At 42.1% G+C, this 16,545-nt stretch overlaps 1 protein-coding gene across 1 annotated transcript in view; it reads right to left on the reverse strand.

Moving 5' to 3' along the window:
• Positions 1-560: 560 nt before the first annotated feature.
• The window catches only part of LOC311052674 (homer protein homolog 3-like), a 76,250-nt gene continuing 60,265 nt past the window's right edge, over positions 561-16,545 (reverse strand). The window contains exons 8-10 of the mRNA XM_084067761.1: positions 13,110-13,220; positions 8,430-8,510; positions 561-5,058 (exon numbers count right to left, since the gene is read on the reverse strand). Of these exons, the coding sequence (XP_083923887.1) occupies positions 4,873-5,058; positions 8,430-8,510; positions 13,110-13,220 (378 nt within the window). The 3' untranslated portion in view covers positions 561-4,872. The remainder of the gene's footprint in view (positions 5,059-8,429; positions 8,511-13,109; positions 13,221-16,545) is intronic.

The raw sequence follows: 16,545 nt of genomic DNA on the forward strand, positions 1-16,545 counted from the left end.
AGCACAAAGAGACATAATGTGAGCAGCTGAGAGATGGTGTAGGGGTCTGAAGAGTGGATTCTCAGCACAGAGGTCCCATGTTCAAATCCCAGTAGTCATCCATTCAGCAGAGCGACTCTCACCTATATAGTGATGTAAATGTATGCCTTTGTCTTCATGGGGTACCAGGAGTGCGAGGGGTGGGGTCTGGGCCATCACCTGTACTCACCTGGCATAAAAGGAGCTCTGAGAGCAGCTTAAGGTGAAACCTTAAAATTACATCAGTATGTATGTGATATCCACAGTCTTCATTCATGCATTCCTTACTCCTTAAGCACTTTACCCTTGATGTTAAAGATTTGAATACAAGAAATATCCAATGCCAATACATTTGTACTTACAATTTGAACACAGGACTTTTACTTGTAACAGTATTTCTACACTGTGGTATTGTTACTTTTATGAGCAGTATTTTCTTCTACCACTGTACATATTTCATGATGAATATGTTCAGGAAGTCACTTCCCCTACCCACTGTCAGCCTTGATAATAACGGACAAACAGAAACGTAACTCACACGATTGTTTTAACCTTTTAATTGAATACAAATATAATGGAACTCCTAGTTTACAATAATAGCATCAGATCTCACACAAACATCCACAAACCAGATTCTCAAAACAATTTAAGAAAAAAAAAAAAAATGTAACCCTGGTCAACGCCAACGTTTCTTTTCCCATCACATCCCTCACTAGTCACAAACCACTGGAGTGTAGATATGTGTTGCTCTTAAATCTGCCCTACATGAGACACAATTATTCTGAGGTATTTCTGAGCATGATTTTTAGGAGGACTGTGAATGGAGCGATTCACTTCATGAGCAATTTTAAGACAATCTAGTGAGTTGTTCAGTATCATACGAGATGGTTGTGCTTTCCAGTTAAGAGTGGGAGAGACCAGTAGTGCATCTTTGGTGCAGAGATCGTGTTTCTTCCGACGTTGGCACAATGAAATCCTAACTGGTACACACCGTTTTAACAAAGACGTATTACAGGTGCACACCGTTCTAACAAAGACGTATTAGAGGTACAGAGAAGTTGCTGGCGCGGTACAAACTTCATTTATTTAAGGACGGAGGCTGATGATCCATCACTCCCTTAACAGAGCAGCTAAAGCCAAAAAAGCAAAACGCTGCTTACTCGATGAGCGCTATACTCTTTTGTTAAAATATATATCGGAGCTGGCTTTGGTGAAATCTAGTTACTTACAAAAGTACAGTACCTGCCATGTATTCACTATAAACAGGAACTAAGCTAGAAACATTATTGCTAAATTTGACAATGCTTGCACCTTATTTGTACCAACATTACTGTGAATGCCGATTTACGCTTTGTTTTGCGGGTCGTGTCTTACGCCGAAAGTAGCTGATCAAGCTTGCGAGCTTGTAGATCGGCAATTTCCGGTGCAAGACACCAGCGTGCAACCAAGGATAAATCAGAAGAAATCGAAAGTTTATGGTCAAAAATAATGTTACACACATACAGAGAATGTGCATCAGAAATTCACATACTAAGCAATCAAGTATGTTAAGTACCCATTCCCTAAAAACTACTTTAAATTGTGCTTTTAAATCTAGTAGTTAGCTGTTGCGCGCAGCTTTGTCGTGTAACTAAGAGGTGCCCAACGTTTTCTGGATCCAGGGCCCACTTGAAAATCTCGAAAATGCCCGCGGCCCACCCATCCGACCACTTTACTCGGCAGCCGCGTGCATTTTCAGAGCATGTTTATTGTAATGATCAATCAATTGATTGTGTTCCACCTTGGATCAGTGGAACCAACGTACTATACTTTAAGTTCCTATGTATCGGAATCACAAAGACAAAAACATTTGTCACGGTTTTAAAGGAAAAATACCATGCAATTATTTTCATATTACCGTTATATTATCATCTTAGTGTTTTGCCGATTATTTGGAGGCCCCCTTGCAATACCCTGACAACCCATCAGTGGGCCCCGGCCCACAGGTTGGGAATCGCTGATGTAGCGTACGTACATACGTACATGGTTTGACATTTCTTGTTCAGCTAACCTCAGATCAGCAAGGCTCATGCACTGTGTTCTTCTCATATACCCATGGTGACAAAAATACTCTCTCTATGATTATTATCATGATTATTTCTATGGCAAACATTAGTGTCACGTAACAGAAAAGGAGACAAAAGGGAGAACTTGATCATCTGAACACATAAACTAAACGGTAGTTTGGCATCGACGTCAACGAGTGCATTCCATCCAGGAGTGGGAGATATTTAATGTAGAGTGAAAACAGAAAATACACTAGTATAGGGAGGTTTCCTGTTAGTAAACATGAGAGGAATATGACCGCGCAGCTGCGGGGGGAAGCCTATGGGTGCGTTTGGAAATTACGCACCGGAGCACACTCGCCTATTAGTTTGTATTGGCCAGTGCGCTCACTGCCGCTCAGGGCTGTATTTTCGAACGCGCCTTTCCCCCACTGACCCCCAGGCATGCGCAGATTGCGCATTCTGCTCTGTGATGACGTCGCGCGGAAATCCGTCTATAGAGCCCTGAGGGACTCCGCTCAACAATTGTATGGGATTTAAGTGGTTAAGATCCGTGCACACTAGGAGGCGCGTTTCTTTTGTGCGATTAATTCACATTAATTTGAACGGCGGTTTAGCGGTTTTGGGCTCGTAAAAAAGTTATGTATTACTCGTTACTCATTCATTACTCTTTTGTTACTCATTACTTTCGTTACTTAACAACACTAGAGTACATCCACACACAATGCGAATATTCCGGAGCGATAAAGCAACTTTTATTTTTCATTTTATTTAACTTTTTTTTTATTTATTTTTTTAAGCGCGAATAAAATCATCAAACCTCTATGGATGATGCATCACCAATGTAATAGTTTGATGTGAAATATTCGCGACGCATTTTCGGATCGTTTAATCATCTCGTCCGCGTTGTGTAAGGACTTGTTAAACTTGTCAGCTATCCCCACAATCAACTGACATTTAGCTGGAGGACATTTCTCACCCTGACTATAAAGACTTATATAAATCAATGCAAATAAACAATAGTGTACGTAACAATGATCATTTTAAAACATGAACAGACATCCACACGCTCTCAGTCCATCTCTGGCGGTTTTAACCACTTTCAACCTGCGGTCCCTATCTTGAGCAAAGGTGGAAATGTCCCGACATTTCCCAAAATTTCCAGAAAGGTTCACAAATAGTGGAAAAAAGCCAATCTACAAGCTCATTGTGGGCTACTTTCGCCCACAGACACCAGCGACAAAGTACAAAATACGGTTTACGTGATTACGATGAATAACACCAGTTATGTTGTTTATTGCAAGAAAATGTATGCTGATGTTTATGACCCCCCCCCCCGCCTTCTCTATTTTAAGTTTTCCTTTTCGAGGTCTTATAACCAAGGAAAGTGCAAAGCCACGTTATCACTAACTTATGCTGAATCCGATTTACTTATGGAAATGTATTCTAGACAGTCACTTTCCTGTACCTATCAATTGTAAATGTATAAATATGAAAATATCTTTATAACATAATATAAGAACTGGACCGTTACAGGAACAAGAGGAGCAAGAGGAAGAGGAAGAGGAGCGCCGGAGCGCTCCTCTTCCTAGCGTGTTTTGACGGAGCGCCCTAGGACTTCTAACGTCAAATAATTTAAACTTTTGGAGAGGAGCGCGGTTCATCAATCCTAACGTTTGATCCTCCTGGCCTGTGTCTGGCATCCCGGTGACTTACGACCCAATTTTGAATCTTTACCACAACCATCAGAAGTCCATGTTTACATTATTTCAGTTATTTGTGCTAATAATAACTGTCGATAGTTACTCGATAATGCTCCTCCATAAAATGTGGTCTGTGGACACGGCCCCTAATGACCTGATTTCAGTGTAGCAGACTGAAATGTATACATATAGTATATCGCTGCTGTCGGGCAGAAACCTTGTACCTCCATATTTCTTTTTTCTTTCTTTTTTTATTATTACTTCGTCATACTACAGGGTCACAGAAAACGTGGCAAAATGAAAATAGCCAACCTGCAAGCTCAAATGAGCTTGTAGATCGTCTATTTTCGCTTGTTTAGATAATTCTTCAAACTGAAAGTGGTTAAGACTGTCTGTGGGTTCAATAAATATCTAACCAATGAACATTATTAACAAGAGCTTAATCTCTAAATAATAACTACATTGGATTTAATGAAAAGTAACAGTTTTAGACATACAATGTTTCCACCTGACAGCCCATACATTATAAATCAGTCTTTACTCATTTTTAGATGTGTTCTTTCCTCCCATCCTCTCCTGTCAGACATCTTTGACCAGACTGCTGCCGGAGAGGCAGAGGAGAGACCAAACAGAAAGGCAGCCCTGCACACTGTCGAGACAACAGTGTCCCCCGGGGGACGGTGACATCTATTGAGATGTGTCCCTCTGGGCTGTGAGTGTGGGGGACTGAACCACTGGTTCTCAAGTTCACAAACACATTTTCAGTAAAAAAATAATAACAACCCACCATTGTACATCAAAGTAGTATAGCCTAACACAAGGCTTAAGTGGTTAATCATATTAATCGATTTGGTTGATTATAAAGAATCCCTTAGGCTTAGAATGTTGTGTTAATTTGTTGATTCAAGAAAAAGAGAACAGCCTCTTGATTAATCGGTGAACCTACATGAGCAGTTTAGTGTGGATTAGTTGCCCAGCCCTGCTATAGTTATAGTGCTTTGTGGACCCCTGATGGTCCCCAGAACCTGACGTTGAGAACCAGTGGACTGAACCCTGACAGCGTTGGGCGGGGGGGGGGGGGGGGGGGGGGGGGGATTGATGGGGGGCTATTTGTCGATGAGTTTGGCCAGGCTGTGTCTGAGGTCTTTGAGATCGCAGATCTTGACGTCCAGCACCTGGACAAGGGTCTGTAGCTCCGTTTCGGACTTCTCCCTCTCCTCTCTTTTGGAGGCCAGAGTGCCCTCCGCCATCTGCACTCGCTCCGTCAGCTCTGCGTTATGACTCTCCACTTCCTGGTGGAACACAACAACAAAACATTCATGACTAATAATAACAATAACAACAATAATAACATTATTTATAGAGCACCTTTCATACATAAAATGCAACCCAAAGTGCTTTAGGATAAAATAGCAAATAAAATAATGCTAGAATGCTATATTAAAATTGCCTAGAGTGTGGGTCGACCGCAGTCACATCCAGACTTGTGAGGTGCACCATTGCTCCGATCAGCACCAAAAAGGGGTCTGCCATGACAAAAGTCACCCACACCAGGGGCCACATGTGGCCTCCAGGGGCCATGAGTGGCCCCTGGGGCCACGTCGGGCCCCTAGAGGCCACAGCCACACCGTTGCTCCAATCTCCACCAAACATGCCACAAACACTGCCATTTTTGCCATGAAAATAGTCACAACCCAAAAAATGCTGTAACACATATGGTGCGCTACAGCAGGGTTTAATACTACAAATGGCCATAACTCGGTGGCCAGATTTGAAGGCTGCGTAGTGGCCTGAAAATCTAGTAAAACAAAGTTGGCAAACAGAAACATAACTAAAGAGTACAGTTAAGCTAAAAGAGTAAGACAGAAGTAGGTCAAAGTCAAATGTATAAATAATAAATATAAAGAAACAAAATAAAGAATAAAATAAAATACAAAAATAATAATTATAACAATACTAATTCCTTCTCTGTTGAATTGAATTGAATTGGATATGGACCTTAGTTTGGGTTAGGGACAAGGGATGGACATGTGAGTGTGTGTTAAGTATTGAGGTGATGGACGTAAGGACAGACAGACAGACAGACAGACAGACAGACAGACAGACAGACAGACAGACAGACGTAAGGAAGGAAGGAAGGACAGACGGATGGGATGGATAGTTAGAGCCGTTATGTTTGGAAACCCCTGTTCTACACTGACCTATCCCAAATAAAGCATAAACATGTCAAAATAATACATGTGAACTGTTTCATTGCATGCATGCTGTTCCCCATCAAATGGTTTACCTGCACACGTTATAAAGTCAATGTGCAGTTTGCTGCTTTGTGTAGTGATTGTGCATCCATAAAGCAGATATAAATTATCATTGATATTATACATTATTCTGGGCTGAGAACAGAAGGACATGAAAGGGCAGGGATGAATGGTCATAAATCATAGCTGAGCTGTACTGTCTAATAAAAGCCAAGCACTATACACCAGCTCTATGTCCTCTGCTTCAGGACAGTGTTTACCAAACACTGGGTTGGGACCCATTTTGGGGTTGTGGACCCATTTTTATGGGTTGTGAGTAAATATCTTTTAGTTTCTTTTATTTTCTCTTGAACAATGTAAAACAAAAAAATCTAAACATTTCATGAATTAAAAATATATATATTTCAAGAAGTTGTGAAAATAGCCGTTCTATAAGCTCACAACGCGTCGCATTGCGATGCGTTATGAGCTTGTAAATCGACTATTTTCACTACTTTGGGTCACTGGGAGACATCAAATTTCCCTTTTGGGTCTCAAGCTAAAACGTTTGGGAACCACTGTGACGAATACAGCCTGCAGATGGCACTGTTTGCTTATTTATGTTTGGATAACGCCAGGCATATACTTGCCATTCCTGTGTCTGACTTCCTGGTAAGTAATGATAATAATTGCCAGATATAAACCTTAATAGTGTGTTGGTTTATCCAGTCTGGATGTATTTTTAATCTTTCTAAAGTTAAACTATCGCTGCACATCTGCGGAGCTCTATGAAAAGGAGAAGTTCACCCATTTTCAACCTTCATACAATTGGTCCTCAATAATGATAGATATTAGATGGCACCATTAAAGTCTACTATGTCTCATTGTTGGGCTATGGACAGTTCAGAAACCTGTCTATCAATGACATCGATGCGGATTCCAAGAAATCTTGTTTGAAATGACCAAACCTGCCTACCGATGATGTCACTGGTAGGCAAGTGTCTGAACTGTCCACAGCCCTGGTCTGAGACACAGAGCGAGTAGATAGAAATGGTGCCATCTTATAATGAGTATTAGTGAGGACCAATTAACAATCTTACGGAATGTGTGCGTTTGTGTGTGTGTGTGTGTGTGTGTGTGTGTGTGTGTGTGTGTGTGTGTGTGTGTGTGTGTCCTGGCATAACTCGGGACAGTGCCCGACCGTTCAGTCTCAAACTTGGTATGTGTGTATCATATAACCCTTAGGTGTGCAGACCCGAGAACCGAAAAATCACAAGTATTTGTTTGTTTGAGAAAGAGGCAAAAATGATCAGTCTGTTCGGGAGATTGTATGCATCGGCTTCCCTGATTCCCCGGTGACACCAGCCTTGCTTGCCCTATTAGGGCAAGCAAGGCTGGTGTCACCGGGGGCGGGGCTAGCGACCCCGCCCCCAGTCGGTGGTGTCAACATGTCCCTTCACTTGGAGGTTCACTAATAGTAGCCTGCTAGTTGGTGCTCTTTCAGCAGTGTTTCGCCAAAATGGGAATGAATTGTTGTATGAAAACTGTTCCACGGCTTCTCACCATCGACAAGTTGAGAATAAAGGGGATAAAATGGACAACGGACTAACTTTTCACCGCATTCCCAAATGGAAGCCAGCCAGGTCTCCCAACATCACAAAGAGACAATGCATGGCTTGGTTGTCTGACAGCCCAGATGACAGAAAAAGACGTGGAAGAAACACGCACGATAGCACACCTCAGGATCCATGTAGAGAGGGTTATAGGCACTATACGTAACAAGTACCATATATTAAATCACTCTGATGCATACACCTAGCCTGGTTCCAAACAGGCTGATAATCAGGCTAGCATAAACCAGGAGTGGGCCAGGACATGACAATCCTTGACAAAGTTGTCTGAGCGTGCTGTGATCTGACTAACTTGTGCACCAGTGTGGTTCTGAAACTATTTTTAATAGTACCCTTCTGCATAGTAAAAGCAGACATGAGGTTATGCTCTGTAGATACATTATCTGTTCCCTTTTATGTACATAGTAACCTGTACATGTTTTCAAATAAAATACATAGTCTTTCTACATAAAATGATTAAATGCAAATAGAACTGCATTCTTTCACATGGCTAAAATGCATAGGCCATTCTATCATTATGCAGTGCTTTCATTCAATGCAAATATAACCTAAGCCAGTATAAGTCCCTGATTGGCTTAACTGATTGGCCGAGCTCCGTATAACATTTGTGCCGCATAGCCAATATAAATGGAACGACTTTTATCGTTCCACGTTATGCATGGCCCTAAATAGGCCTATTATGATGATAAGGTTGAAAATAGGTGAAGTGTTCCTTTAACATGGGCCTCTCACCTGAAACTCCGCCCCTCTCACCTACATGAGCCCCTCCCCTCTCACCTGAAGCCCCTCCCCTCTCACCTGGAGTCTGTGTAGGGCCTCCTCTCTCTCTTTCTCCAGCTCACTGGCATCTGATTTCTTACTCTGCAGGGTTTGGATTTCCTGAAAGAAAGAGAAAAAAGAAGAAAAAAGATATGAATACAGAACTACATTCTGCTTGGGTCCTCGATACGCACAGCGAGTTTGAGGTCGGTCGGTCGGATCTTCATGTATGCCTATATATGGGCGTATTGGTCGGATCGGCGGTTCTGGACAACTGCCTATCCGACTGACTTGACGCCGGCCACGGCACTCCTACAGCTACAGGTCGACCACGGTCCGAGTTTCAAGACGGACGGTCGGACGGTTCACGAGATACATGACTTTTTATTATTTATTTATTGTAAGAAAAAAACAAAACATTTCTGAAGTAGTGAAAATAGCAGCTCTTCAAGCTGCACTTTTGTTGAAATAGAGCTTAAATGGTTAATTCATAATGTACTTTTGTGCGTTTGGGTCCTGGGGGGGTCTCTTCCTAGAAATATTAGTTGAGTTAAAAGTACCAAAACAAAGTACTTTAGCTTTATGTACTCAGGTAAATGTACTTCATTACTGTCCGCCACTGATATGCTAGTTCCCAGGTCCAGTTCTAAAAGCAGCCGAGTCATTTGTCACCTGCTGGCAGGATGAAACAGCAGTGTTTCACATTTCAGATTTGGGACACCTTGATGAGCCCCCCCCCCTCCCCTCCGAGGCCCAAGGAACATTTGGTTAGTGTATGTGAGTCTCACACAGGCCACAACGGGACGCAGCGAGCAGTGTGGAGGACAGACACACAGACCACACACGGTTAGACAAAGACGCCACAGCCAAGGACAGAATCCTTTTTTCTCCATCTTGGCATCTTAAAATCTGCGTCTCCGCATTGTGTCTGCCCGTTTGTGCTGCGGTGGGAAAGAGACGTTATCTGCACACTTCAAGTAAAGCAGTGATTCTAAACCATTTTAACTACATAAACCCTAGCATCCCTATTCCGTGGTCGAATGTTCGGGGAAAAGCAGATCTGCAAACTCAGAACATTGTGAGTTTTGGTGCAGAGGGAAATACTTGTTGCCAGTGTCCACACTTCGTAGCAGAGTTACAGATATGTACATTAAGGGTCCATTTGCTTCCTAACTATCAATTTTGCTTCCTAACTATCAATCAGTCAACTGTGGACCCCCAGGAAGCCCCTCAAGGACCCATGGGGGTCCCCGGACCCCACATTGAGATCCAGTGAAGTAAAGGCACATTTGACTCTAGATGGAATGTTTTGGCTGAGTGTGCTTCTGTCACGTCTGAATAATAGTTCTGTTCTTGTTTTGTTTGTTTTGCATTTACATAATGATACCATGCAAAAAGTGTAAGATAATAGGGTTCCCAAAAACGCAAGCTTCCAAAATATAAAACTAAAGAATGAAGAGGGAAGCCACTGTGTAATGCAAAATACAGTTAATTAATATACCCTTTACAGCATTTTATATAAAACACTGTAAAGAGCATATTTGAATGTATTAAATAATTGTATTTTAATATGGCTTCCCTCCCTCTGTATTTTGGGAACCCTTTTATCTTCCACTTTTTTTGTGTTGTATATAATGCAAATCCAAAACATTTTTTTGTTTTGTTTATTATGCATTTTGTTGCTGTTGGGTGGCAACCTTGTATGTCCAAAACAGTTACTTTTCAGGAGAAAGGTAACAATGGAAAAAAGCCCTCAGGGCTTTTTGTGTTATCCTTTTAGCATTATTGTACAGCCTAACTGTACCTCTACTTTTTTGAAAGTATTCAATCAATCAAAGATGGAAAAATAACGTGTGTTCCAATGTAGATATTAGTCACAAGCCTGGTTAGATATAAACTCAACATGAATGTAATTGCCTATCTACAAGCACGTGGCGAGACGACTCATTGTGAGCTTGTAAATCGGAAATTTTCACTACTTTTGCACGACACTCTTGCACGATGAAGTAGGGTATTCATTTATAAAAAAAAAAAAACATAAAAAGTAGAAATATGGAGATACTGTACAAGGGTTGTGCCAGACAGCAAGGATTTGCATATTATCCACTCAGCACGTCCAGTAGTACGTGCTTTGCGTTTGGGCATTGGTTCTCAAAGTGGGGTCCTTGGGGGGGGGTAACAGGGGGTAAAAAACAGAACCAGGAGATAATGCGATCCAAAGATTTACTGCTCCATTCACTCCCTGGTTAAAGTATTTGGGAAATATTCTGTATCTCGGCTCCTGTGTTTTATTTTTGGCGAAACATGCTATTTTCAAGTGGGTATAAGAAGCGAACGGGAGGTCGCGATGACATTTATTTTTTCACGGAAGCACAGTGAAATCCTCGGTGATTAGTAACTATCAGGGGATCGATCATACTGGAGATAAATATTCTGTGGTTCTTGAAAGATTAGTCAGAATGCTTAAAAATGCTGGCAGAACTACAGCCTGTTTTAGAAAACCCCTGGCAGTGAATGTGTTAATATAGCGTCACAATAATTTTAACCATATTTTATACTTGGCTATTAAAAAATTGCAGATACTGTATACAGCTATTTTTGAAAAATCCCGGGCACAAAATATTTTAGAGATGGGGGTCCACAAGCCAAATACATATCATTTTGGGGGTCCTTGACGTGAAAAAGTTTGAGAATCACTGTCCTACTGCATGCCTGTCTGTCAGACTCCTCTTCTGAGATCATTCCAGAAGAATCTTCATTTTCTTTTCCATTCAAGGCTTTTTCTTTATAGTTCTCTATAATAGGGGTTCTCAACCTTTTCTGGATCAGGGGTCCACTAGAAAATCATGAAAGTGTTCACGGCTCACCCACCTGACCGCTTATCGTTCGGTTGCCATGTTAAGTGGTCAGATGGCTGAAAAGCCTGGGTACCGAGGTTACTGAAGCCTTAACTGCTCCTGATGCTCCAGGTTTTGTCTGGCGTCAGCATGTGTGTGTGTGTGTGTGTGTGTGTGTGTGTGTGTGTGTGTGTGTGTGTGTGTGTGTGTGTGTGTGTGTGTGTGGGTGAATGAATGTAATGCATATCGTTGCTGTCGGGCAGAAACATCTTATAACCAAATTTTTACTTTTTGTGTTTTTTCGTAAATGAACGCCCTACTTGATCATACTACAGCGTCACATAAAAGCATCAATAGTAGCTCTACAAGCTTGAAACGTGGCGCGAAGCAACGTGCTTTGAATTTGTAGATCTGCTACTTTTGCCATTTCAGAATTTGAATCCTGAAAAGTTTGGACAGTTTCCACCCCAGAGACGTTAATGTAAAGTGCTTTGGATAAAGGCACTATATAAATGCACCATTCACTTACTCAGAGGAGAAATACAATTTTGACCTTCATGCAGTGCCACCAGATAGAAACACAGTAGTGAATCTAAATGTCTCAATAGCAGAGCAGGGAGAACAAATATAACCACCCCAAATTGTTGTGCAAGTTTTATTGTATTAGCATATTCTACCCTACAGTTTGGTCGAAATAACATTCACACAACACAAAAATGTTACATAGAGTAGCTTTAACTAGAGGCTCTAGCAATGTTGTTTTTGTCTTAGTGGTGTGTGTTTGATATTGTTTTTGTCCGTTTCTAATTCTAATGCAGAAAAGGCAAAGGCCACGACATCCACGTGTGCAAACGAAAGATTGTATTTTATTCTGTAAGAAATTACGTTGTACTTTAACCTTTCAACACAAAGACAGGAGAAGGTGAAAGAACAGCTGCAGGATTCCAGTACAAAGGACAGAGCAGTGAATCAGGGAGGAATGAAAGATTCACCCAGAGCCTGGAGCCAAAAGGACAGACTTTAAATCACTTTACAGGACAATTTAAATACACTAGAGTAGACTAATACACTAGAACAGTGGATACACTAGAGTAGACTAATACACTAGAACAGTGGATCTCAACCACCGCCCCCATATCCAGTATCCAGGTCCCTTACCGCCCTCCACACCCAATTGTAACTTAGGCTAAGTTTCTGCTTTGAAAATAAAGGTTTTATAATCTCTACCAGGCCAGGCGGCCGAAGGCCGGAGACTATGTTTTCGCCTCTTTCCATCTGGTTGTTTGTTTGTAATCTCCGGAATCACTGGACCCATCGGTGTCCATTATTGCACACACACTCCCAGTAGGCCAAGCAAGATATCCATTTTTTAAATTGGCCTCATGGTGGACGCTATAACAGACGGTTTCAAACTTTAGCCTTAATAAAGAAATGAATAAATTGACCCAAAAGTAAAAACAAAACGAAGGATTTCATTGCTGACGGTAATGAAAGCAGTCCATTTATTTATGCCAGGTGCGTCCAGTGCAACGTGTCGCCTCGGAAAACAACGGAAAGTGTTGATAAAATAGAATCAATATTCGGTCACTGCATTGTATATTTCTCGCTTCAAATGTTTTCAAAAACATTCTTGAGGGCAATATTTAGTTGTAAATTACATTGTGCGTTTGTTTACATGGCTGCCATGTTGGATACAGCACAAAATCAAGCAGCGCAGCAGGTGCTCTGAGTCTTTGATTAGACAGCAGTCTGTAATCGAGCTCAGCGGTGATTACTCAAAAATAAAACAGCGGTGAATTCAGTGATTGACCAATCACAATCAAGCATTCAACCAAGCCGTGTATTTAAGTGTAGTATAGTGTAGAGTGGAGTGTGTTCTTACTTGTTCTTTGTCTTGGAGCAGAGCTTGCAGCTCCTCTAGGGATCTACTCAGCTGCTCTCTGCCGGGGTCACTGGATGCAGGACGCCCACTCTGAGCCTCCAGCTCTGACACCTGCGCACACACACACACACACACACACACACACACACACACACACACACACACACACAAACACACACACACGCACACACATCTCATGGTTACACACAGGCAAAAATTGTATTTTGTATGTACTGTACACACATACATTACGCCACGTGCACACACACACACACACACACACACACACACACACACACTCACACTCACACTCACACTCACACTCACACTCACACTCACACTCACACACACACACACACACACACACACACAGAGATATGCATGTCAATACAGATACACACAGGCACACACGTATACTGTGTAAATACAGACACACAAACACAGGTTGCATGTATTGGCAGGTGTTACGGCCAGTGGCCGTTGGTATTATTATTAGTATTATTGTTATTAGTATTATTATTTGTATTAAGGTACTGTGCTGTCACGGCTGTGTTTCTACATTCCATATGGTGGAAGTCTCAAAGTCATGAATGGGAGCGCTGGGCGTTGGCTTGATTGCCCCTTCATTCATCCTCGGCATGGGGGCGTGGTCTGCCGTCAGATCGTCACGTGGGGAGTGATCGCCCCCATGGATTGGTCTTCTTACTCCGTCGCCATGACAGCGATCAGCTGAGAGGCCGTTGATCGCCCATAAAAGCTCAGTCTGTCGCCGACAGCCGATGGGGAAGCAGCGGCACTCAATACGTGCAAGCGGAGTCCCATCCCTCCTTTCCCCCGCCACCTACTAGACTGAACTACCAATGACTATAGACGGGTTTCCTGTTAGTAAACATGAGAGGAATATGACCGCGCAGAGGAGGGGGAAGCCTATGGGTGCGTTTGGAAATTACGCACCGGAGCACACTCGCCTATTAGTTTGTATTGGCCAGTGCGCTCACTGCCGCTCATGGCTGTATTTTCGAACGCGCCTTTCACCCGGGCATGCGCAGATTGCGCATTCTGCTCTGTGATGACGTCGCGCGGAAATCCGTCTATAGTGCCTTGAGATCCCTTCGGGGAGCCCTCATTTTGTGTTTAGTTATAGTTATCCTTCTGTTATCGGTTAGCCATGTATTAGTTCCGTTGTGTTGTGTCCTGTTGTTTATTCATTTGTTCTATTATTCTTTATATTAGCTTATTCATTCATTCTGTTATTTCTTATTCACAAGGTTGTATCACAACATTATCATCTCCATCTGTGGGTTAATAAATACACTTTATTCATCCAAAACTGTTGTTTCCATAATTATGTTGCGATCTTTACCCTAGACCTCAAGGGTCGTAACAGCAGGATTTAACGGGAAAGCGGATAGATTTTCTCTCAGCTGTTAAACTATACTTGTGAGTTCATCAACATGCCAATTTTACCATTCCCCCCCATTTTTAAACCGAACCCTAAAGTAAAAAATAGCTGATCACCTACATACACACTGTGAGCTTATAGATCAGCTATTTTCAGCCTGAAAGTATAAATCAGGCAACCATTGCTCTTGTGAGGACCAGGGAAATTGTCACAATGTCTATTTTTCAATAGATTTGGCCCTCCAAGTATAGCAATACGAGTACACGTGCGTGCATGCGCACACACACACACGCACGGACACACACACACAGAGGGACCACACTGCTGAGTCCTTACTTTAAATTTAATGCCGGGAGGAATTCAACGTTACAGAAAAGCAGCAGCTGGCTCTATTTGCTGGTGATTAGCATATAAACTGTGGGAATTAAAGAGTTGAATGGCAGTTTCACTAAACAGGCCTTTGAAGTGAGAACTTCTATCGACTCACATCTTCATTCAACTTGATAGCAGATCACAGAGGATGTGTTTGGAACAGTTGTTGCTTCATTTAAAGTCTTAAACACAGCTTATCATCCACATAGACACAAACAGAGGAGGCATGAAATTCAACAAGGCAAGGTTCAGCAGGGTCGCCCACCGCTGGACGACAACTAATAGTCCAGAACCCCAAGGTCAGATGAAAGTCAGAGGCAGGGCTTGGCAGTTAACAGAAAATATAATGAAACAGACATTTAGAACCAATAATCGAGAAGCAAGGTTTTATTTGTTATATATTGATATATAATATATATTATATATTATATATCATATATCAATTAATCGACATGAAACTATTCTAATATCTTTTCAAATATCATACTTGCACAATGGTGGCATACAAAAATAGCAAAAATAGGCGATCTACAAGCTCACAACGCATCGCATTACGATGCGTTGTGAGCTTTAGATCTGCCATTTTCACTAATTGTTTTCATTCATTAATAATGATCAGGTAGGAAGGTAAAGGTTCGAAATAATGGTGATATTGATTTGAAGTGATATGGCCCAGCCCTAATCAGAGGTCAAATACAAACAGCCGGACAGACAGACAAACGACAACAGCTGCAGAACAGTTTCCACTAGTGGTGGACCAATTCATTTTGTTTTGGTGCTTCCTAGTCATCTATTATGCTTCCTTTGGTGCTTCCTATGGTGCTTCCCTGTCTCCTATGGTGCTTCCTATGGTGCTTCTTATGTTGCTTCCTGGTGCTTTCTATGGTGCTTCCCTGTCTTCTATTGTGCTTCCCTGTCTTCTATCTATGGTGCTTCCCTGTCTTCTATGGTGCTTCCCCGTCTTCTATGGTGCTTCCTATGGTGCTATAGAAAAATGGTAAACACTTGGGTAAAGTACCCCCAAATCCAGTAGAACTTGAGTAAATGTACTTAGTTACTTTCCACCACTGCTCAGACCAGACGTCAAAACTTCCACCCCCTCCCTCCCCTCCCCACCTCCTTTTCCTCTGTCAAACGGATTTTCCAAGCGTGTCTTTCTGCAACACGGTCCTGTCCATCTGAGCTCTTTGTGTGTGTGTGTGTGTGTGTGTGTGTGTGTGTGTGTGTGTGTGTGTGTGTGTGTGTGTGTTGCCCTCTCACAACTGTCTGTGTCAGACCCCTAGGGGGCCCTTGATGCTAATGCTAATGCTAGCTGTACAGCGCTCAATCTCTGTGCCAATGTTGCCATGTCCACTTATTATAAGCGACTTTGGGCTTGTTTTTCTGTAAAGTTGCTTGTAAATATTGGTAGTTGCGGGTTGCGGGGTTTTGGGCTTAAAGTGTAGTTTCTTATATGGGCTTGTTTCCTAAATGATGTTTAAATCAGTGGTTCTCAAACATTTTCATATCAACGACCCCCAAATTAATATGTATTTGTCCACGGACCCCCAAGCCCCCCCCCCCCCCCCCCCCCCCATCTAAAAGCATTTTCTGACTCCCTGTGCTAGATTTGTCTTGTTAAAAGTTTTCAAAAACCTATTTAAAAAAAAAAAAAAAAAAAAA

Source organism: Gymnoscopelus microlampas, assembly GCF_963454915.1.
Source record: "Gymnoscopelus microlampas genome assembly, chromosome: 9".
NCBI classification, from domain to species: Eukaryota; Metazoa; Chordata; class Actinopteri; order Myctophiformes; family Myctophidae; genus Gymnoscopelus; species Gymnoscopelus microlampas.